This window comes from Caloenas nicobarica, chromosome 15 (genome assembly GCF_036013445.1).
Source record: "Caloenas nicobarica isolate bCalNic1 chromosome 15, bCalNic1.hap1, whole genome shotgun sequence".
Classification (NCBI taxonomy): Eukaryota; Metazoa; Chordata; class Aves; order Columbiformes; family Columbidae; genus Caloenas; species Caloenas nicobarica.
The window spans coordinates 17,155,065-17,177,482 of record NC_088259.1 but is presented as its reverse complement, the minus strand read 5'-3'; the positions used below and the strand labels follow the sequence as shown (position 1 = coordinate 17,177,482).

Genomic DNA, 22,418 nt, shown 5'->3' with positions numbered 1-22,418 from the left:
TTGGTTTGTTTACCTAAATTGTCCTTCTTGTGGCAGGACAACGATGTGAGCAGCTCTTCAAAACGAGACCAGTTGCTTAATATACTGAGATTGGGAACCGGTTGTCTCCTTGTGGTGGCTGTGTAATGAGAACACAGCTTTTCAGCCCCTACTCGTGACACGACACTGGCATTTAGACTGTGAGACAGGTTAATGCAGAGGAAGACATACCTGTAACACTTACTGCCTCAACAGCTTCCACTGCAGAAGGCAAACCCATCCTTTGCATGGTTAGGATATTTCAGCTGATCCACACAAAGCGACTGTGAGTCCTATGCATGCTGGCCGAAAGCCCGACTGTCAAGGCCAAAGACGGAACCTGAGCTCTCCCTCTTCTCTCCTCTGCCAAGTCCGGTGCCTAACAAAGCTGCTCAAACTTTTTAAAGTGCCAGAGTTGAAGAATATAAAACTGACAACCAAGGCTGATACTGAGAAAAAAAATATAGTAAAATCACACCTTTTCCATCTCCTCTCTATTTTTTACTTGCAACTTGTGCAGGAGCGACCTGCACCACCCTGCTCCCTCCTGCCATTTCCCGAAGGCGGCGGCAGCACCGCTCTGTCTACATCCAAACCACAACTGCTACTGCCACAGGGCAAATACAGCGCAGAAAGAACAGTCCCCAGCAGAATCATCTTTTGCAACAGAACGAAACACCGGGAGATTACAGTGAAGAGTGTAGGGAGACGTGAAACAAGCGGCAGAAAAGGAAAACAGAGGGGAGGTTAAGTGGAGTCGGACGGTACAATTTCTTCCTTCAAGTTTAAACAAACGAGAAAAGAGAACAGAGAAACACAGGGAGAAGGCCTGGCTTCTGAATTAAGAAAAAACCAAACTCCCTTCCAAAACAATAGGTTTGTCATTCCAAGGTGGTGAACTTAAATATAAAAGCAAGCCTCAAAAGACTTTCTTCGTGGCCTCTTTTTTTTCTCCTTAAAAACAAAAGGATCAAGGAGCTGAACTCTATGTTTGCAGGGCAAACCAGTACTACCATGAAATGAACCTCAAAAAAATAAGAAAACACACCCTACAAATAAACTCCCGTGCTTTCCAGGTATTACTTTGTTCACTGCAGCCATGCAGTGAACACCCCATTTCAGAGAAACTCTATTCATCGCGTTCAAAAGACTCCCTTACCAGGTCACTTTTGAAACTCGAGAAACAATTTCCTGCTGTTTCTGCAGCAGGTAAATCTGATCAGATCTTGGGGAAAGAAAAAAAGCAAAACAGGGGAAAACCATACCTTCTTACTGCTGACATCCTTCAGAGTGGATAACTCAAGACTTTAATCAGATATCAGAAATGAACACCCACCGCCAATAACGGCAATTCCCATTTAAATTTGTATAATAACGTATCACCTTTAACTACAGGAATGAGGATCTTATTTACACTTGAAGATTGCTTTGTACTTGTAAAGACACTATTTCTGCCTGCTCCAATGAATTTAGTTTGCAAATTAGGAGAGGTAGACTGAAAATGTAATATAGATTCGCTAAGATTTGGGTCTAAATTTAAACACTAAGATAATGTAAAAATATAAGACATATAAATAGCAGGACACTTACAATAGCTGTGCAAGGTAGTAGAAATTGCAGGTGCTCAAAATATGCTCACTAAATATAAACATTATTACAAAATATGAACATCAGTAAACACAAAACAATCTATAAAGAATAAAACATTAACCTTGCTGTGGTATTCATACAACCATTGGTATTAGTGCCAGGAATGATAAATGGAGGGAAACAGCAACCAATTAATAAGGCATGTGTACTTCCCCTAATTTATTTCTTTCCAGATTAATTCAAGTCTGTATTTTACAAAAACAAAACAAGGAAACTACCTACTTGTTTTAGGACCAAAACTTTGCAGCAATGACATGTAAAACTCACATGAGCAGTTAGTAAGAAAATAATGACCTTGTTACAACTATCCTTCAAGATTTATCCTAGTTTCTGGAAGACTCAAACACTATACATTCAAAGCACAAATGTATACTATCACTAACAGCTATAATAGAATACTACAGTATATATACTATAAACAACACAAATAGAACCAGGTCTATGCCTGTTTCTCACCATGATAATAGGCATTAACAAGAAATGTAACAAAACCACTGTAACAGGGCAAGGACCTAAATCTCCTGTCTGGAGAACACAAAAAAGAAATAGGTGTGAAACGTGCTACATATTTTCTGAAATCCTTTCCACAGTAACTTTGTTCCTAGAGAGCATTGCATGCAGAGGATCATTTGCCTCTCAGGAGTACATTTGACCTCAACAGTTATTCCTCAGTTGTTACTTATTCTAAACATCTTTCTGGGAACAGATTGTCTACAGAAACCCATCCAGCTGACAGCTCTGCCCCAGAGCACAGCAGGAGCAGTCCCTTCTCTTGTATTCTTAGTTTGATGAATAGATCTGTTTTACGAAAAAGTGCTAATTACTGATTCCATAGTATCCTTCTTGTCTGTTCTACACACTTCAGGTAATTGCAGGGTATGTTCTACCTGTGCTACGCCTTCGGTTCAAGCGTGCATTAATTTCCTGGAGTACAAGGAAGCTAAACCTACATGAACGACTGAAGCTCTGGTATCCTCCACAGCTACAGTCCATTACGAGAACAAATTAAAATATTACGTACACTAGCCTCTGAAGTAATAGGTCTAAGGAAGTTTTCAGATGGAGCCAGCCTTATCTTACCTGTCCTGTATCCTGTGTTGTTGAGGTACACTGCAAACGTACGTATTTCATGCTGAGCCTGCCAGGACGGGGAAGAACAGTTCTCATTGTTAGTGTACGTGTTGTGGTTGTGGACGTACTTCCCCGTAAGAACAGAGGAGCGGGAGGGGCAGCACATGGGTGTTGTCACGAAGGCATTGATGAAATGAGCACCTCCGTGTTCCATGATCCGCCTTGTTTTATTCATCACTTGCATAGAACCTGGAAGAAGAAAATAATCTCCGAATTATTTTCTTGTTTCAATCACAAGAGCTAACTAAGAGTACAGGTAGTAAGGGCACTGTAATCTCATAGCGAACCCAAAGCCAAAGATCATTCTCTCCTCGAGCGAGGTTCTCCCGTTGTCTTAAGAAGGAGCAAATACTGAAGTCCTGACTTAAGATTTGACTCAAACCTGCTGAGATAGTTTATAATGCTGGTTTAATTTCTCTCTAAGCTCAAGGTTTACCACTGTAACTATCTGCACCATCTGTGCAGCCTTTCTGGAGCCGCTAGTACTGTTCCAGCAGCTGAACGCAAGAACCAGCATGAATTAGGCTGAGACGACGTGGCCCGAGGGTGAAATTCACTTTGTGCTGCATCCCTGACCAACGTTTGCACACTCCTTAAGCATTATTTAATCCTTGGTTTCAGAAGATACCCGATGCACTGCCTTTTGTGCCAACCTTCTGCAAAAGGCTGAGGGTTGTAATCACAGAACCACTGAGGCTGGAAGGGATGTCTGAAGATTATTTAGTCCAACCCCCTGCTCAAGCAGGGTCTGCTATAGAGTTGTTCTCCAGACAGAATGTTCTTTTCCCTAATGTGAGTTATCAGCAGGTATTGATTTCTGGACCTTTCACTAAACCAAAGGCCTCATAATAATTTCCATAACCAGCGCACTGAGCTCTGTCTGGCCACCTGATCTATTTTGATAATACCTAAAATGCTCTAAATTTTCTTAGGCTTGGTTCTGCAGAATTAGATTTTTAGATCACTACTTAGGACAGATGACACCATGTAGTTTATAACCATAATCCAAAACCAAACAAGCAAGTTTAACTAGCAGGGAATTGGACCAGTTGGGGTAACGAGACTAAAAGTCTTTTTGCCAACAATTACTAAAGCCACGCTGCTGTCTAATGGCCTTTCTGCTTCCTATTTAAGACAAGGCTTTGGACAAAGACTGGATCTTTACCGTAAACATCCTCCTAGCTAAACCCAGGTCCATATCCGAGTTCTTCCTACATGCAGAAACACGAAGGAGCAGCAGGAAAAAGGCATTTAGGTTCCCACATCTATCGGTGCCTGAAAGTTAAACTGCACTAGAGTGATTTAGGAATCATTTCCATTTTCCAAAGAACTTGTAACAATACCTGTCATCAGCATGACCTTGCAAAGGAGAGCAAACCTCTCCATCAGCAAACCTCCCTTCTTGTCAGGAGCAGGGAAAGCCAGCAGGCAGCACGGAGTGAAGGTCGGGGTTCATGCTGCAGTGGGCCTGGGGCTGGGCTGGATTAACAGGTCAGCTGTGCTCAATGCATCCTGCAACCAGCTGGCACAAACTGTCGTTTCTGTCAATAACAGGGCTAGGCTGCTTCTAAGCTCTTTAGGCAGAAATTTCATGATGAAATTGCAACAGTAAGTTCATTTGATACAGGGCACATTGATATAACCAGGAGTCAAAACCCAGAGGGAAAATGGTCATAAGCCACATACAAAATCTGACCCTCTGGCACCATGAAGGAAGGTTAATTGCTACTGTAGGTCATTTCACCTAAAAATTCCCAAGGTATTAGTTTTCTTGATATCATTCTGTTGGAATGAATCTTATAAAAAAACCAAATGAAAAATCAGCTCGTGCATTTCTCAGGTCAGAGCACATCTCTGTCACATCGCTTCGTGACAAGAACCGCGGCAGGGTACTGAACTCCCGCTTTAGAACTTGCTAAACCTCACGTATCAAAAGGAAGTTTCTGAAGAATGCAAGATTTCTTGTTTCCATAGCTGTGGGATAAGTGTTAGTGCTCAAAGGCACTAACACCACAGTTAACAATTATAACAGTCAATTATACATTATGTGAGCCTGAAAACCGTGAATGTTTCCTCTGTGTTGTCTTATGAGCTAGCCCAAGCATAAACAGACAGACCGAGAGAACGGTTTGTCATCCCAATATTAAAATACCATTTAACAACCCCTTTAAATGACGGAGGCATCTGTGCATAAATAACAGCACATGTTAAGACTCCCCTTGGGGACAGTAACATCCTTTAATAAAACTGCCGTAATGACAAGAACCTATATATCAACAGTCTTTAATACAAAAACATATGATCTAATCTGCTTCCCAAGCTTGAGAACTAATACAGAGTGACAGATCAGTGGAAGGTAAAAATCCAGCATACTCTTCTGTACAATCCTAAATAGGCCAGCTTTAAATATTTTAAACAGCATTAAACCAGCCAACCAAAACTTATTTTCTTCAGCTTGCCTCCCTTACAAACAGAGAATTGTGAGAAAAAGTAGAAATTGATCTTTCTGTGGCAGAGGATTAGTTATGTGTTAATCAGCAACTGGAACCTCACCAAATCACCTTTTGATTGGAAACCCTTCTGGGGTTTCACTAGCGATGTACCAAGGGAAGTCTCGCTTTAAAGTGCCAATATTGAATTCAGAAAATGTTCTGTTACCTGTCTAAAACCACTGATAATAAATAAAAATGATTTAGTAAAATGTGAAATTTCTAAGCTATTTTTTAAAAATATATCCATTGGCCCACTGTGAAAATATGGAAGTTCTATCAATTTGACGCATTCAAGCTGCTCACTCAAAGTGAAACAAAACCTAGGTTGAAATTTCACTTGAAATTTGTGTGGTATCCATGATTTTGCCTAGTGCGTCTTCACAGTTCACTTTAGGGATAAGGCTGATAGTTTGACTAATATTAATGGAGAAAACATACCAACTGTTTCTGAAATAACATTGACTTTCTCAGTAGTTGTGTTTTGCTGTCAGAAGCCACAATGTACATGAGTTTCAGGGAGCTCCAGCTGTTCAAAAACTTGTATTCAGTCCTGATGGACTTAGTCTACTTTGAAGCACAATTTAAGAAGTGGTATCCATATGCAGATAACTGAACCCTAGAATGCTAATTAACTGTCCCCTAACGCCTTCTATTTTTATCCTATTTGAACCTCATTAGACACCCTTTTGACATCTTCATTCCCTTTTTTTTTCTCCTCATATTTAACAAAGCTCTAAGGCCCTAATCTCTGTATACGATAACTAAGAAAAATTAACTTTTTTGTCACTTTTGTCGTTTTTCAGAGGAAGATACAGGAACATACAAACCACCCCTCACTCAGATTTCTCTGACCTGGCTGAAATATATTCTAAATAATCAGATCTTTCTCCAACTACAAGATAATGAAATAAGCTGGTTTGTTAAACCACAGCAATATGGTAGGCAAACCTAATTAAACTGGAGATGCTGAGTCCATCACACAGGGGACATCAGCTTTATACTACCTTGGACTTACGTGGCTCTAATGGGGAAAAAAAAAGCCTTTGTTTCTAATTAATTCTTTCTCCTCATCAGTATATTCCTCTTCTTTATATTCTGCTTGTCAGTAAAACTCTTTTGATTAGAAAGAGTCAACCGAGTGTGTATGTTTCAGTAGTTTCAGGAGTTCTCGGTGTTCTTATTTGTCTTCTCCCATTCATATCCACTACAATCTACACTCGTTCTCCTTTGACCTGGAGATTCTGCATCCTTTTCATCAGCCCCCATCAGTCTTTTCCTTTTTTCAATATGAGGCTGAGGTTTGGTTTCCCCAGTAAAACTCATTATTGAGAACAACACAAATTAAAATTTTTTTTAAAAAAAGTTTTGCTACTTTCCTGAAAGAAAGACTTTCTTACATTCTTTTTCTGGTAAACTCCACCTGCTATTGGTACATCATTAAATCGATCTTAAATCAAATAAAGGAAAGTCTGTTAAGAACACTTCAGATTGTTTTGCCTTCCCTTTTGCCTCAAAAGTAGCTTCAAGAAAACCCAATGAAAGCTACAACACCCATCAGTTACAGAATATTCTTAGAAACAGTTGAAATCTTAGTTGTGCATAGCTTTCTTTGCAATATTTTCATAGCTTCTAAGTTTTGCCTAGCTTTTATTTGTAATTCGCATCTTGTTTTCATCTTTCTTAAACGCATTCACCACAATCCCCACAAATGGCAATTTTGATTGACTTGGACAGCTCACCAGACAATAGACAAGAATAAAAATTAATTCAAACAAATATTGGGTCTCCCAAAGCCATTAGTGGCAAATGACGAATATCAAATCTCAGCTTCACCAAATGGATTTTCCTTGGTTAGATCCTAATTTGCGTGGACACATGCCCATTATGCTTGAAACTGGAAAGCATCAAGATTATCAGAAAAGGAAAATATCCTGCCCAAAGGACTCAGACAATTGCATCAGGAACAAGAAGGCTAGCATAAAATAGAAGATGATAAATATTTTAGGACCACCTTGTGAGCTTGCAAGATAATGTACTTGGGTTCTTTGGGATATATGTTACTGAAACGGCTTTATTTGTGATTAAATAACCATTTTTTAAAAAGTAACAACGACAACAACAACAAATCTTCTGATCCTACTGATTTGAATGACGTTTGTCTTTGCTGGGGTTACTGCCCCAGCAGGCCTTCTCACCCCCTTTGAGAACGTGACGCCCCTGACACTGCGGACATGCAGTAACACTGATAAAAAGGAAGCATCTGTAAGAGCACTGCATGTTGCTGCGATTAACTTGTCAACCAGACGAGTAAGTGTATAAATAGTATAAGTTGATTAATTTTACTATTGTGTTCTGTTTCTTCTGTGAGATCTGTTTTCTGATTTTTCCCATCCATACCAGAAATTTGATGCAGTAACTGTCAAAAACCCACCAGACCACACATATATATACAAGCGCTCATCTTCCAGATGATCCAGGCGTTACACTCACTTAAAAGCATATTTCTAATGCAAATTTATTAATGTAAACTGGTTTGTGTTAATCATTGCTCCTAACTACTGACAACATTTGGTAAAGATAAGCTTGTTCAGGTAACAGAACAAAACCCAAACTCTGTCAGTTCATTATTCCAAATCATTAGGCAAAGCATGTGTTTCATCTTCATCTCCTTTCTTCAACAATTATCATAGCATTGAATAACACAGAAGAACTTTTGCATTTTGGTCAGTAATTAACTACACGTCTAAACGGACAATACTAAGAACAGTATGACTGCATTAGGTAACATTTATGTAATTAAAATTAAAATTCTACATGTAATGAATGTCTGCAATTAAACAAAAAAATGGGTAATTACATGGTGCAATAATCTGTCATAATTTTAAACCTACTGCCTTGGCATGTAGCTTGCCAGGCTACCCTTGCAATTGCCAGCAGCACGGTTTAGGTGTGCAGATAAAGGGAGATAGGCAGGAATCTCAGATTTCCACAGACACAGGAACTTCGACATTTTGAGACTAACTTCTGCTGTCCTTGAATTGCATGCAGATGGAAAGTATTTCCTATACAAACTTAGGTTTAAACTTTTGCTACTTGTTCTTTCTATAACTTTTCACATTGAAAAAAAAAGATAATTCTTTTAAATGCAAGAATCTAACTTCAATGAAAACCAGTGCCATGCTCATTAACTAAAATTCTCTTTACGCTGGGCTCTTACCAAGTTCAACATCCTGATCATCAGTAAGAACAAGGATGATGTTTGGGCGGATGTTTCTACGGTCTCTTTGGTATCTTCCCTTCAGACGCTGATTTAACAGGAAAGCTGAACTTCCATCCAACAGTGATAAAACAGTCATCATGAATAATCCAAGGGCAATACTATGCTGGGCCATATTGTGCTGATTTAGTGTTCTCTCTGAACGAGGTTATGTTAATGGCTTCTATTTCTTTTTTTGTTTGCAGTTCTCCTATAAGGGAGAAGGAAACAAGTATTTATTTATACTTTGACCCTCCTGTCCCCCGCCAAGGAACAGCACGGTTCTCTCCAAGTAAGTGAAAACCGATGTATCTGAAATAATGTAACCCTAAGAAAAAACAAACAAAAAAACAACCACGCACGCACAAAACCCACCATAACACAGCAACTGAATGTTTTCCTAGTGCCAGCTAGGAGCAAACACTTAAAAAATTCACAGTTCATAAGCTGTTACCAATGCAGGTAATGAAGTTTCCCTCTATTCTCAAATTTGGCAGCAAGTTCAAGGATTTAGCAGGGCATCAAACTCTTACTTTTGCTTTGATACATATAAAAGCGATCTTCTTAAGGTTCTGGGATGGTTTGAGATTACATTTTTGTCTACTGCACCAAAAATGCAGATGTTGAAGGAAAAAAAACCCCACACGTTTATCCATATTTTTAAAAAGGACTGTGGTAAAATTTGCTGAGTTAACAACACATTTGCAAATTCACAGATGATCCTCAGACAGAAAACCTGTTATACACTGGTTATCTTACAAATGTCGTTAGAGAGCAGAGCTGCCCAGATCTCGGAGCTATGCTGCGATACCGTTTGAAGCCTACTGCAGCTTTGATGTTGGTGTGATATCCCTTCAGCATTTGTTGGTTTCCAAGATTTTTTTAAAAATATCATTATTATTAATAAACACATTTGCAGACCCACTACTGCAAATGTTTGGGAATGGATGCAGCAAAATGTTTTGCACTGTCTATGACTTCTCTCCATCATAAATACAATGCCCCAACACAGACTTGCTTGTGAAACAGAGCACGTCTAACTGGTACTGGCTCCTGTTAATGAGCCAATAAAAAATTCTTAGCAATTCCTATACGGAGATTCACAAAATAAATAAATAAATAAATAAATAAATAAATAAGTGTCCTGATGAATTTTGAAATCATAGTTTTGCTCAGTGATCTTCTGGTATAAAGGGATTTTCTCTTGCTTTCAGAAGTCAAAATAACAGCATGAAACTGTATTGAAAATACCAAATACTAATTATTTCATCAGATCCAGTGATCAATGAGTCAGTTTTTGATGAATTCCCTACTTGCTGTCTGCCTTTTCCTGGACTGGTGCCAATGATCTCTTGTAATGCAGTGAAAAATCAATTAAAAAATGACACAAGGGAGACTATCTGCTTTTTGTAAAGACCAGAAATGCCTGAGTAGCAAGAAGCTAGCACAGTGTGTTTTATCCACAGAAATACATTGGCTATTCTGTCCCTAAAGCCGCTTGGGAAAACAGTTTTTCCTCCAGTAGATTATTTCATAGCCACATTATTACTTCATCTCTGTCAGTGTCTGTTCGTTGAGATAAACTTTGATTAAGAAAGTTCTCATGCAATAGCAAAACCACTGGTCTGAAAAATTATACTCAGCTTCTATGCTTATTTAAGAAATGCATATTGAATTTTCATATAAGCCAACAGATATGTAGCTATAGCATGATGCAATATTTATTAAGGCTGCTTTCCAAAAAATGTACAGCACTAGGGTTTTGAGGAAATGAAAACTCCTTCTTCCTTACTAGTCTCTCCAGCGAGTTGCACAGGCAGGTGAAATTAGCTTTTTTCATAGAAACTAAAAAGTGCTTTTAAATACCTTAGCACTTGTTCCAACGGGTAGGAAAAGAAGAAAGTCCAACTTTCTAATACCTCTGCTGCTGCTCAGAGATTTGCTGGGCTACAGCAGAAGGGACACCCACAGTCCTATCAATTTTAATTCCTTGCTCTCAGAATTCCATCTGCAGCAGTACAACTGGGAAGAATCATGTCAGATTCGACGTGTTGCTACCAGCCAGAGTAGTCAAAAGCAGCTTGAGAGGCGAATCTGGATCTGTTTCAAAAAGGGAGGAAAAAAAAAAAGTTAGTTTAGCAGGCACATATTCCCGGTCACCAGCTTTTTGGGGGAGAGGCTACAGAAATGGCTTCTGCTCTTCAAAAATGCCTCCGTATGTATTTCTGCTAAAACAAACAAACGCAAACCACCCAACAACACACACACAAAAACCCACACCTGACACCACAGACGTTTCCATTGCACACAGACATCTTTCTGACAGTCTAAAAGTTGATGTGGTTTGGGTTGGGTTTTTTTTTCCTGCTCTATGCCAGCCAATTGCTTCTCAGAATAATAGAATAATAGCATTTACTGACTTTTCTTGCAGCCTGAGCCTGTAGAAGGCTGTCCATTCTTGTTACATTTGCCCATAACTACATTCACGGTATTGTACATGTAACAGTCTTCCTTGCATTTTTCTCACCTCTTAACCAAAGGCAGGGCAGTAACCTCATTGCATCTCTCCCCTCAGTTGATTGCCCACACTCACTCCACTGTATCTAAAAATAGAAGCTGTCCCCAACTCTGAGAGCTGCCTATCTATCTATAAAATACTTAACGCGTTTGGGAACATATATAAACTGTTATTCCACAGTTATTTTATCCACGCTTATGGTTAAAAGAATTTCTTATCTCTGCGAGGACACCGTGGGTGGAAGAGAGAATTTCATGTCAAGAACAACAGGCATCTTCTCCCAAACCTGTTATCTCTTTCTCAACCCCCTCCTCAATGAAGATTTTTCAACTATTATGGTGTGTTATGTTCCTATTATTATCAGGGTAAGTACTGCTGGGAACCAACTCAAAGTATGTAATTATGTACAAAACTCATACCAATAAGTAGGGAAGAAAATTAAAGCGATTTTAGAAAATAACCTATTTCTTGAAGTATGTATTCATAAAAGACAGACATGCCACAACTAACAGCATATATACAGTAAAATCTAAAAGCCAGCTTTACATAGTTCTCAGAATAGCAACAGTCTCTCGCATGGATTGCCAGTGGTCAAATATAGATTGATTTTTTTTAACCCTTAGTCTTCAGTGAACTTCCTGACATAGTGTCTATTAACAGTTCTCCCCCCATTTCTGTCAACAAGTTTAGTCTGCAGCTCATAGATAAAGCCAGAAGAGTTCCGCAGCAGTGCCCCAATCTGCCTTCACTTTTAATATAGCAGCCTCTCCAACGATGCATTTTGATCTGAGTGGTACAGATGGTCCACTGCTTTATGTGCCTCTGCAGGCCATCCTCCGACATTAAAGACGCTTAATCTGTGGTGGCTCTCATGAGAATAAGGTATGCCTCTGATTTTCTCCCAGATTACACATATGAACTTGATGAGGCTGGTCACTCCTGTTTTATATTTAGAAAAGTACTATCAGAAATTTATGAAATGTTCTTCAGCTGGGGCACCTAGCTGAGCTTTGTTAAGTCTACGAAACCTCCGAGCAGGCTGCTTTACAGAAAGTCTGGTCCCCTTATTTTCTAGGGTTTACGGTCGAGTTTAACAAGTCTCTGACTGCCTTCATAGCCTGAATTAGATACAGCTGCTTCTTTTTGTTCTTAACTCCTGCTAGTATGGGGAATGAGAATAGAGCCAAATTTAATTCTCCTGTGTGGCAACACAACATTACACTGTCGCGTTATAAACGTTGAAGACAGAAAGCCAGACTTTGGTACATTTATTCTATTTATAACAGAATGGAGCCAAGTTCTGTTCCTAAGTAGCATTTACACCAAGGAAAGACTTCTTTTTAATACTGCCCTAAGTAATTAATGTCAGTTCTGCTGTAGCACAAGCAGGACGCACAGGGCTGACCAGCGTCAGTTCTACCCCCAGATGGTACTTTTAACATGCTATCGATCAGTATTGCTTGGCACAGATGTACAGTCACTGTGTGCAAAACCAGTAACTGACAGTGGCTTGTACACACTGCGCTCCCAGCCTTGCTAATCCAAGTCCTAGCACAGCTGTCCCACGCATAACCCCAGTGCAAATTCACTGAACGCAAATGTTTAAGTTATTCCAATATAATCAGGAGTAGTATCTGACTCTTCCTATAATGGAAAAGGTACAAACACGTAACAAGTTAATTCTTTATCAAATACGGAAGTTAATCCTGATTTGAGCTTATTTCTAGAAAGCTGTTTCTAGTTATGTTTACATAAGCCGTTTTATTTTTTCAAAAATAAGCATACTACAAAACACAACATACAAAATCAGTACAGCAAGTTCAACTTGCCCAGCAGCCACCACAGCACAAGCCAAGAGCACATACCGCGTGCCAGGGAACTGCACAAGAAGGGTGAACTGGTCAGCAAGCAGCAATGCACACCTGCTCTAAATACGACTGGAGACAACACCAGGTGCATTATTCACGCAGACTTAGGTGTGCCACTTGCCCAGTGTTTAAATTCATTGAGACACACGGTGCTGGATCCATTCCCTAGCAACCAACCCAATTAAAACCACTTTGCCAGTTAAATGGATTCAGCAGTGCTGCTGTTCTTTTAACTCTTGGGTCACTCCTATACATCCAGGTTTGGTTATAATAACTCCTTTTTCGGTGAAGCTATCAACCATCATTTGAAACCATTATCTTTTGTTTCTAAGAGATAAACACGTTTTTATATGTGGACTGGGAAAAATCTTGTTTACAATCAAACAAGGTTTTCGGGGAAGGCTGGTATCAACATTACTGCTGTAATCTAGCAACATGCTGTGTTTCCTTATAGTTCTACACTTTCTGATTTTTTCTCTCCAGGCAGTCAAAAATTTAAAAGAAAGTACAGAACCAAACCCACAGTGCTAAATGTGACTCTTGAAGATGACTGTGGTGCTGATTTACCTACACAAAATATGGCTAAAGTTGTTTTGGGGTTGGTTGTTGGTTTTGTTTGGTTGGTTTCTGTGTTTTGTTGATGTTGGTGGGTGGGGGGGTGCAATTATCTACAATTTCTTCAGAAGCAGTCGGGAACAGAGCTTCCAGACTTATCAGAGCACTGAATTACTATTCAGACACGTTCTTCCAACACGCTTTCCTTATGCTGGTGAACTCTATACCGAATCTAAATATTTATCACAGGGAAGCTTACTCTCATTACAGAATCTCTTCCTATTCTGAAACTTTATTTTAAATAAAATTGAATTATAAATAACCATTTTGCCTATAACTTAATATTTTTAAAGTGTTTTAAACAGCATAATGTACTCTCCATGAATCCACGCTATTCTTTCTATTCGCTGCTTGCATGCTATTATTAGAGCTACCCAGTAATACAAACAAAATTAGTTACTCCTCTGACAGGTTAAATTGCTATTTGGATCCCTCAAATCCACAATAATAAACATGGTTCTCTGCACCACACGCAATGATAACCCAATAACAACTTGAAAGAGAATTATTTCCTGGTTATACTTATCTTCACGTATTTATAAATAATAAAGATACATGGTCTTTGACTTTAAGACGATTATATTAATTTGTATTAAGTAGAGTAATACCCAGACACTTTCACTTCTGAAAACACCAGAAGAGAACGAATGCAAGTGCTTTGAAATAGAAAAAGTAGGCAAGAGCAGTTCACCATTACACAAATACATTCTATCAAGTGAACAGAATTTTCTGTAGCCGCATACCAAAAAAAATATTCACGCCGTGCATATATATATATATATATGTAAACACATCTAGGCATTCAGATCCACATATTACCCGGATGCACACGGTAATTTGCTGAACGAGAAGCCAAGTGCCAGGGCATCAGCTGTGTGTGGAAACCCCTTTCCGCACGGCACAGCCCGGCGCCGCTGCCGCTCACCACCCGCGGAGGGCGGAACTCCCGCACCCGCTCCTCGCCGCCAAGGGGGGCGCGACACGGTGCGTGTCCCCCCAGGGGTAACGGCTACCGGGCTGGCACGGAGCGCCCGCCGTGCCGGGGCAGGCAGCAGCGCCAGGGCCGGGGGGGCCGAAGGGCCGTGGCGCTCCGGGGGAGCCCCCACCGCACCAGGCCGGGCTGGCCAGGGGCCGCGGCCACCCCGACGGCAGCACCGCACCGCACCTCCTCTCCGCCGGCCTCTGCCGCCCCGGCACCCGGCGGCTCTCACCCTCCCAGCCTCAAGCCCCCCTCCCCGTAACGCCTCACTCAACTTCCAGCCCCGCCCGCCACCTTTGCCGCAGGAGCGCGGCCAGACCCGCTCGCTGCCCGCTGCACCAGAGCCCCTGGCTCGGCCTCCGGGAGCCCCGGACGCCAGGGCACCGCCGCTCCCGGGCGGCGGCGAGGGCTCCGGCCGCCCCCTCCAGCGCTCGCTGCGCGGGCAGCGCCGCGCACTCACCCGCGGAGCCGGCGCTCAGCCGCGCCGCGCCACAGCCGCTGCTCCCGCCGCCCGCCCGCGGAGCCCGGAGCCCGGCGGGGCGGAGAACCGCATCCTGCGGCCGTGGCGCCGGGCAGCGGCCGGAGCCCGCTTCCCGAACAAGCGCCGAGAGGAAGCGCTCGGGCGGGCGCTGCCCCCCCTCTTCTTCCTCCTCTCCCTTCTTCGCCTTTTGCCGTTTAAAAAGTTCATTTACCTCGAGGATCCTCCTCCCAGGATTGACGCAATGCCCGGCGGCGCGCAGAGAGCAAACCTGTTCCACCAGCCCCCGGCTGGGTCGAAGTCCAGCGGCAGCCCCGCGGCTCTGCCCGCCCGCCGCGGAGGGGCCGCGGCTCCGCGCCGCAGCGCGCACGGGGAGCCCGCAGAGCCAGCCCCGGCCAGGGGAAGGGCCGGCGCTGGGCTGCCGCTGGCTTCGCAAAGCCGTCAGAAGCAAAGGGAAGAGCCCAGGGAGGGGTGGGGAAAGCGAATTCATCGCCCTTCGCAGTTTATGCTGCGGACCTTGGAGGTCCCAAAGGGGCCGGGGTCCGCCCGGCGCCCTGCACGCAGCCACCTGTGCAGGGAGAGGGCATTGGTAACACAAGACCCCCTTCCACTTGTGCAGCTGAAATTACAGAACCCCACAGTCATTGGTAATTAAGAAACGCTTAATGAAGCTCTTCGAGGTAGGGACTGTGTTGACAGCAGGTGCTGTCTACACTACTTGGAGCAAGTCACATTCTACTTCTGGAACTTAGTGTTTGGATAGATATCCAAATATGCAATACCTTCAGTGGATTCTTTAAGGACCTCTTAAATACATATCTTTGAAAGATACTGATACATTAATTTAAAAAAAAAGTTTTTATTTTGAGTCTGTATCTTTAAAATATGCATTAGAAAACAAATCTGAGAATAAAAATAACTTTATGCCACTATTTTTATCATGCTGATGATGCTACAGTGAAAATGGTTTGTGGTTGAAAATGGACAGGATATAATTTTCCTGTGCAAGAACAACAATAAATGCAAGAGAAGGAGTAAGAAAGAGATTAGAAGAAGATGCTCTTATTTCCCTACCCAAGTCAGAATACACACTTCTGCAGCTGCAGAACTAGCAAGGAAATATGATGGTTCCTCAAAATGCCACAGGAAAATGATGGCCTGTAGTTTAAAGTAAAAAAGCCAGAGCAGAAGAGACTCACAGGAAGAGCTATAGAGTTCTAGAAGTAAATATTTTGAAAAGCAGTGCAAGACAGATATCTATATCTATACAAATCCTTCTGTTCCATCTATGATTTATTTGGGCTTTCGCTTTAAAACAAGCATTGCCTCCAATGACCTAATTTGGACTTTGCTGGAGAAGGCTAATCACCTTGAATTTTTTTTGCATTGTTGGCTACATATAGATTTGACCCTAAAAAACCCAAAATGGCACAATTCCTCCAAATACAGGTATATCGCTACTAAGGTACCAAGTGTGCCTCTGTATGGACTGGAATAAACAATACAAGTGAAGCATTTTATGTCAGTACAACTGCGTCCACACTAGGGGCTGCAACAGTATAACTGTATTGGGATAAATAAACCGCTCCCTAACAGGGAGTTACACTCATACAAAAGCTATGTGTAAAACAGCAGCTACGTCTTGCTAACATTTTGATAAAATAGTTATATTGCTTTCTGAGATAACATTTGACCTTTTGCTAGTGACTTTCATCTCACAATAAAACAATTTACAGATAATTAATTTTTACAACACACCTGTGAGCTACAGTCTTCTGATTCCGCACATTTTAGACATGAATTAGTGTCAGATAAGGCAGCTGAGTCACCAGCAGACTTTCGGCAACGAGGCCAGGAACAGAACCAGGAACAGTGTTCCTCTGTCCCAAGCACAGCCCCACGGTTTGCAATACACAACCTCTAGAAACTCTCTCTGAAGGGACTGCAAACAGTCACCACCGAGCCAGAAGAAAATACCAAGTTTGCTAGAGAGTGAGCGACATTTTACATTGGAGAAGGAAATGGACAAGCTCCCTGTTTAAAACGTAATTTTTCTAGAGCACTAAATAGGATTTTCCATTATAAGAAACACATGACCTAATATAAAGCTACATGGCGAGTTTTCATTAATATAAACTACAAGCAACAAAGATACTAAAAGTAATATTAGTGACATTAGTGCAGCAATCTAAATTTGATGTAACATCACTGGAAAATCTGTCGCAATAGATCGCTTATTCCAACAAAAGGCTATATTCACCTCACTGTGAGTGCATGTAATTTCCATTAATGTTAATGGCAGTTATGCAAGTGCATTAAGAGGATAATACACCCCCTGGTCTGAGACAACCCTGCAAAGTGAAAGGTGCTTCCTCTTGAAGAGAATGGGGTTTCCATTTCATGCATTTCAAAAGAACTTGTTCTGGCACTGTTACAAAACAGGATGGGTAACAACTATTATGCACAGTTGGTGAATAGTTCCCAAAGTTAAAGCAGTTCAGTGATTTCAGTTAGTTTTCCTATTGCCAAAATTTCAAGGGGTATAGACATATTTAAAACACTGTGGTTTATTTGAAGTCTAGGGCCACAAAATCATGTGGAATTACCAGTAAAACAAGAAGGTCTGAAAGCCTGCTGGTGCAATGGGGGAGGAACTCTTTTCATTCACTATCTGGAAAAGGATATAATTGGTATATATGGATCATCTCAACTGACCAGGAGTTCAAAAGAAAATGGAGACGTAAGATCACTCCCTTCCACGCCCACGCCAGAGCTTTCTCACTATGTATCACCAAGTACATTTCACATATTTCTCACAGTATGCCATTTAACAGCTCGGAGTTATTTTACTGTACCTCAAATAACAAATGCTGCCTATTATCTAAATAATTTGTCTAAACAAATCCCAGGATATACCTATTGAATTAGTAGAAAACAGACATGCAGGCATTTCTTTAAATGTCATCACACATCTATCTGCATCGTTAGGCACATAAACCCTCAAAAAATTAATCTGCATTTTCCCTGTCCACCTGACTTCCAAGTACTGTGTACAGAAAAATATATTGAACAATGTACGTTGGACTGTTAACCAAAGTATGGATTTGCAGGTAACGGGGAGCCACTCTGGTCCCGTTGGCAGACGCGAATCCACACCTTTATCCTCTCATCGGTTCTGAGACAAGAGCTGAAACTCCAGGGCTCACACCTTGAGTTTACAAGCGCCTGTGGGGACGTGTCCCCCATAATGGAGCACAAGAGGTGGCGCAGCGTGTCAACAATACAGAGAAGCAACTTCCAGGAAATAAGACAGCCAGAGAGAGTGCAAAGTCATTACAAAACTACCCCAAAAATAGAAGACAGGCAACATGCTGCACGAGGCATGTCTTTTTTCACTGTTGCAAACTCTATTGTGCTTTCGGAGCTCCAGTAGTGCTCTCTTCTCACGTTACACAGCATTGAAAAGAAGGGCTGGCTTTCACACTTACAGATACTTCAGTCCATGCCTTCCAACTCTTCCTCAGACTTGCTAATCTTTACAGTAACTCATCATACATAAACCTCTTAACCCATTAGTCAGTTTGATTTCTCCTCTCTGCTTTCGTATTTTTAAGTGTATACGCACATGCTCTGGAACATCTTTCAAGGCCTAGAAATAAATCCAAGAACAGAACATGAGCCTGATCTCGCTTGTTTTCCTCAGTGTAATTTATTACAGCAATTGGTCCAGAGTTATACTAATAACACTGGTCAGTGCCCTTATGGCAGTATAGAGTTTAATTTTTTAGTTCTTAAAACAAATGCATTTCAGTTGCATAAAATGTGTAAATACTGCTTCAAACAATGAATCAGAATCCTATTAGGAAAGCATAAATAGCACAATATGCTCTGCAGAAGCAGCAATCTTCAAAATTCAATTGCTCTGATTGTAACTCAAGTATTAATCAAACCATCTGAAAGAAAGTAGCCTGTGACTTGGATATAGGAAGTGGTCTTGCTTGCGAAGAAAGAGGAGATACAGTTTTATCTGTTAAAACAAAGTAGTAACAGATCTGAAAACACACAGACTTATTATTGAGATGGAGATACAGAAGAAATCAGAAGAGAGGTTAAGAAAATTATAATACCTATGCACCCAGTATCTCTAACAAGTCTATCATTTTTACCTTTTAACAAAGTCATGAATTTTAATATTGAGGCTTATCTTTTGAAGGTGCTTTGTAGATGTTCCTCAAGGGTCAGGACTGATTCATCAGAGTGGTTACTTTATGAGAAATGTTCACCTGCAAGTCATTGGCATCTCACTCTTATTGATCATCTGCAAGGGCCTTGGGGTTTTCTTGACTCACTTTCTGTAAGGTCATTTGGTTATGCAGGTTATTTGCTCTGAGGACTATGGAGATACATCAGCAAGTAGATAGGCAGTTTTCACAGTCTTATGGCAGCTCCATTACTCTCAGTACAGGTAGTGCACAGCTATCTGAAAGCTTTAATGCATACATTATGTGTTCTTAAAATATAAATATTATATTTTGAAAAAGTTGGGTTTTAATTACAAATCAACAATTTCATTTTTTTTCCCCAGGTCCAAAGGGCAGAGATTATGTATATAATTTCTAAAGCACACTAAAGCCATCCAAATGCTTTCTACTTTACTCAAGACAATGAGAAAAACACTTAAACAGAAACATGTCCTGCCCTTGCTAAAGAATGCTTTACGTTCATTTCCAGAAAGTTAAAAATAGAGTTGAATCTACATGCGATCTTTAGCATCATTCCCCACCTTCCGAGTTTACAATCTCCTATAAGGCAGTGACCATGAAGATTGCTGCACGTAAGGAAACCTAGATCATGACTACAACACTGTTCTGTGAAGAGCCACTGACTCAGTGATGCCCAAAATGTGCTCTGCAACCCTGGTGGTGGTTCTTCTCATCTTTTGTGTTTGGTTCTTTTTTTTCATACATTTGTATAAATAGATCTGATTTCTGATCACCTTTTGAAAATTTCAGGCTGATTACAGAGTTGCCTACAGCACTAAAAATAAGTCTTCAGCTACTGTCTGTGTTCAGAGTCATGTGCAATTAGATATAAGATTCCAGTTGTGTAATCTGGCTAGCACCCTGGTCTTCTACCTAATTATCTTGGTTTCAACCTTTCATTTTATTTCTGTCACATAAATGCCTATTTCAGAGGACTGATATCTGTGTTTTCTTCATGTGTACAGCCTATTACAAGATCCAGCTGAGCCCCTTTGCTATTCAATACTGTCGCTTTGAGTTATTATTTGTAATCATGATTTCTCTTTTCATTTGAGAAAAATACTTGGGTCTATGTCATTTTCCCTAGATTCACGAGCAGCATCCTCTCTATTTACCACTTAATAAAACCAACCCTAACTCATCACCATTGTAGGAACATTGCTGGCTACAGTTATATTTAGCAAGGAACAAACTGAGCCTGATCGGTCCATCTAAACATAATTTTTTAATTTTTATTATTTTAAAATATCACAGCTGCTTAGAATACGTATTTTTTCTCTGATTTCATTCATTCCTTGAAAACGATGTCTGATCCCAAATTCAGAGAGAATTTTATTACTAACTATAGTAGAAGCACAGTCTATATTTTCTGTCCATATATTCTGCATTACCAGTGAGCAACAAATTACAGGTCACATATCTTACACACAGTAAGTCTCATTTACATACCTAAAGTGGAATGAATTGATTTTTCAGCAGTGGTTGGCACCCCAAGGAAACTGTTTGGGAAATTTATGGAGCTTTCCTTAGGTCCTGAAACTGTAGCTGAACACTCTTGACGTTTGGCAATGCAACCTTTTTATTTGTACTTAGCTTTACGTTATTCGTATGCCTCACCACTCTCATGGTTGATGACGGTAATAATTCTCGAGAAACATGCTAGTCCCAAAGTATAACAGAAACCAACTACCTCCCCTGCAAATAGGAGTGTCTGACATGAGAATATCCCAGTATATTCAGGAATTGAGAGACTATTTTTCAAGACAAGATGGGATGCTCTTAGTTGGAAAAAGTTCTTACCATACACTAAAGAGTTGCTGTGTAAACTCTAGATACAGAGCAGTTTGTTAAAATGAGATTTTAAACTTAAAATCTATTTTTGCAGATTTGGCTCATAGGTTTTTCTGAAAAAAAAAAAAAAAAAGTAGTATCAGCAAAAAAGCTCCTGGAGGTACCTATCAAGTCATCACACAGATTTTGAGTAATAAAAGTGGTAAAACAAAACAAAAAAGTACTGTCTTTCAAGTGCAAATGATGGTAAAGTGCCAATCAATATTTATAGCTCAGTATCATAATGGGTTGAATTTTGTTTACTAGCAAAGAAATAGGTCAAGACAAACTTCAGGCTTAATAATTTCCAGCTGAATGGATTTTTAAAAAGGCAAAAATCTTTTGTGAAGTAAAGTGGAATATTTTATCCAAAGAGTTCTGGCTGTAGAAGTATGCAATTCCAAGCCAGATTTCCTACTCACCAGCAGATTTTTGGCTTGTATACTTCTAAATACACACAAGATCACAGACCAATTTTTGTTTTGACGTGCATCGGTCTAACACCAAGTAACTCAAATATCCTAGGATATTTCACCAAGAAGAAAGTATTTTAAATGAACAGAAAAATATTTCACTAAGAGCACCATGACACACTTGCTAAATAAGAATCTATTCAAGACTCCCAGTTTTATGATTAAAACCTCTGAAATGCCTAGGGAAAAATATTTTTTAAAATTTCGTGGGCATAAAATTCTTGTAAAACATCGTGGTTCCAATATCCAATATACAGAAAAAGGAGAAATATATGCATATAATATCCCAGTCTCAGGTTCATCAAGTCAAAATCAAAGTGAGTTGTATCAGGTAGCACCTGTTTAGAATGTTTGCTTTTAAATGCTGCATGAAATAGTAGATTTTTGAAACTTCAAGCAGTCTGTCACCTGCCAGAAGGAAGCTGATAACACTTCAAATGCTAACAGTGGAAAACAGGTTATTTTTATAAACGGACAGTAACTTCTCTTAGAAATCATCTTTATTTGAACCATATTAAAACTGAATAAATTAGAAGTAATATTTCATCTCCTTTTTGAGATATTTCAATATATTGTTCATGCCCTACAAAGACTGTGAAAGAGTTTTCGCAAACAACTGGGACAAAGCCTTGTCTTAAAAAATAACACATTTATTGAGCACAGACGAGTGCTCAAGATCCAGAGGAAAACATCACATTCCAACTGAGTCCCTTTCATCAGCTCTTACTTGATGTTTCTGCTGTAGGAGATCTTAAGTTTTAATAAACATTTTAGTCCCTTAAGTATAAAGGAGATTTGTCTGTTGCAGAGTTGATAATAGGCTATGGTGACAACTCACAACGTTTGCA

General features: G+C 40.3%; 1 protein-coding gene across 4 annotated transcripts in view; it reads right to left on the bottom strand.

The window, feature by feature from the left end:
- Positions 1 to 22,418, bottom strand: part of SULF2 (sulfatase 2) — a 137,462-nt gene that overhangs the window by 52,615 nt on the left and 62,429 nt on the right. The window contains exons 1-4 of one of the 4 annotated variants that reach the window (XM_065645801.1): positions 15,220 to 15,239; positions 10,414 to 10,647; positions 8,509 to 8,758; positions 2,749 to 2,988 (exon numbers count right to left, since the gene is read on the bottom strand). In XM_065645801.1, the coding sequence (XP_065501873.1) occupies positions 2,749 to 2,988; positions 8,509 to 8,683 (415 nt within the window). In that variant the 5' untranslated portion in view covers positions 8,684 to 8,758; positions 10,414 to 10,647; positions 15,220 to 15,239. Of the gene's footprint in view, positions 1 to 2,748; positions 2,989 to 8,508; positions 8,759 to 10,413; positions 10,648 to 14,367; positions 14,386 to 14,987; positions 15,177 to 15,219; positions 15,240 to 22,418 lie in introns of those variants that run through there. The other 3 variants (XM_065645800.1, XM_065645802.1, XM_065645799.1) reach the window with 3 other exon arrangements.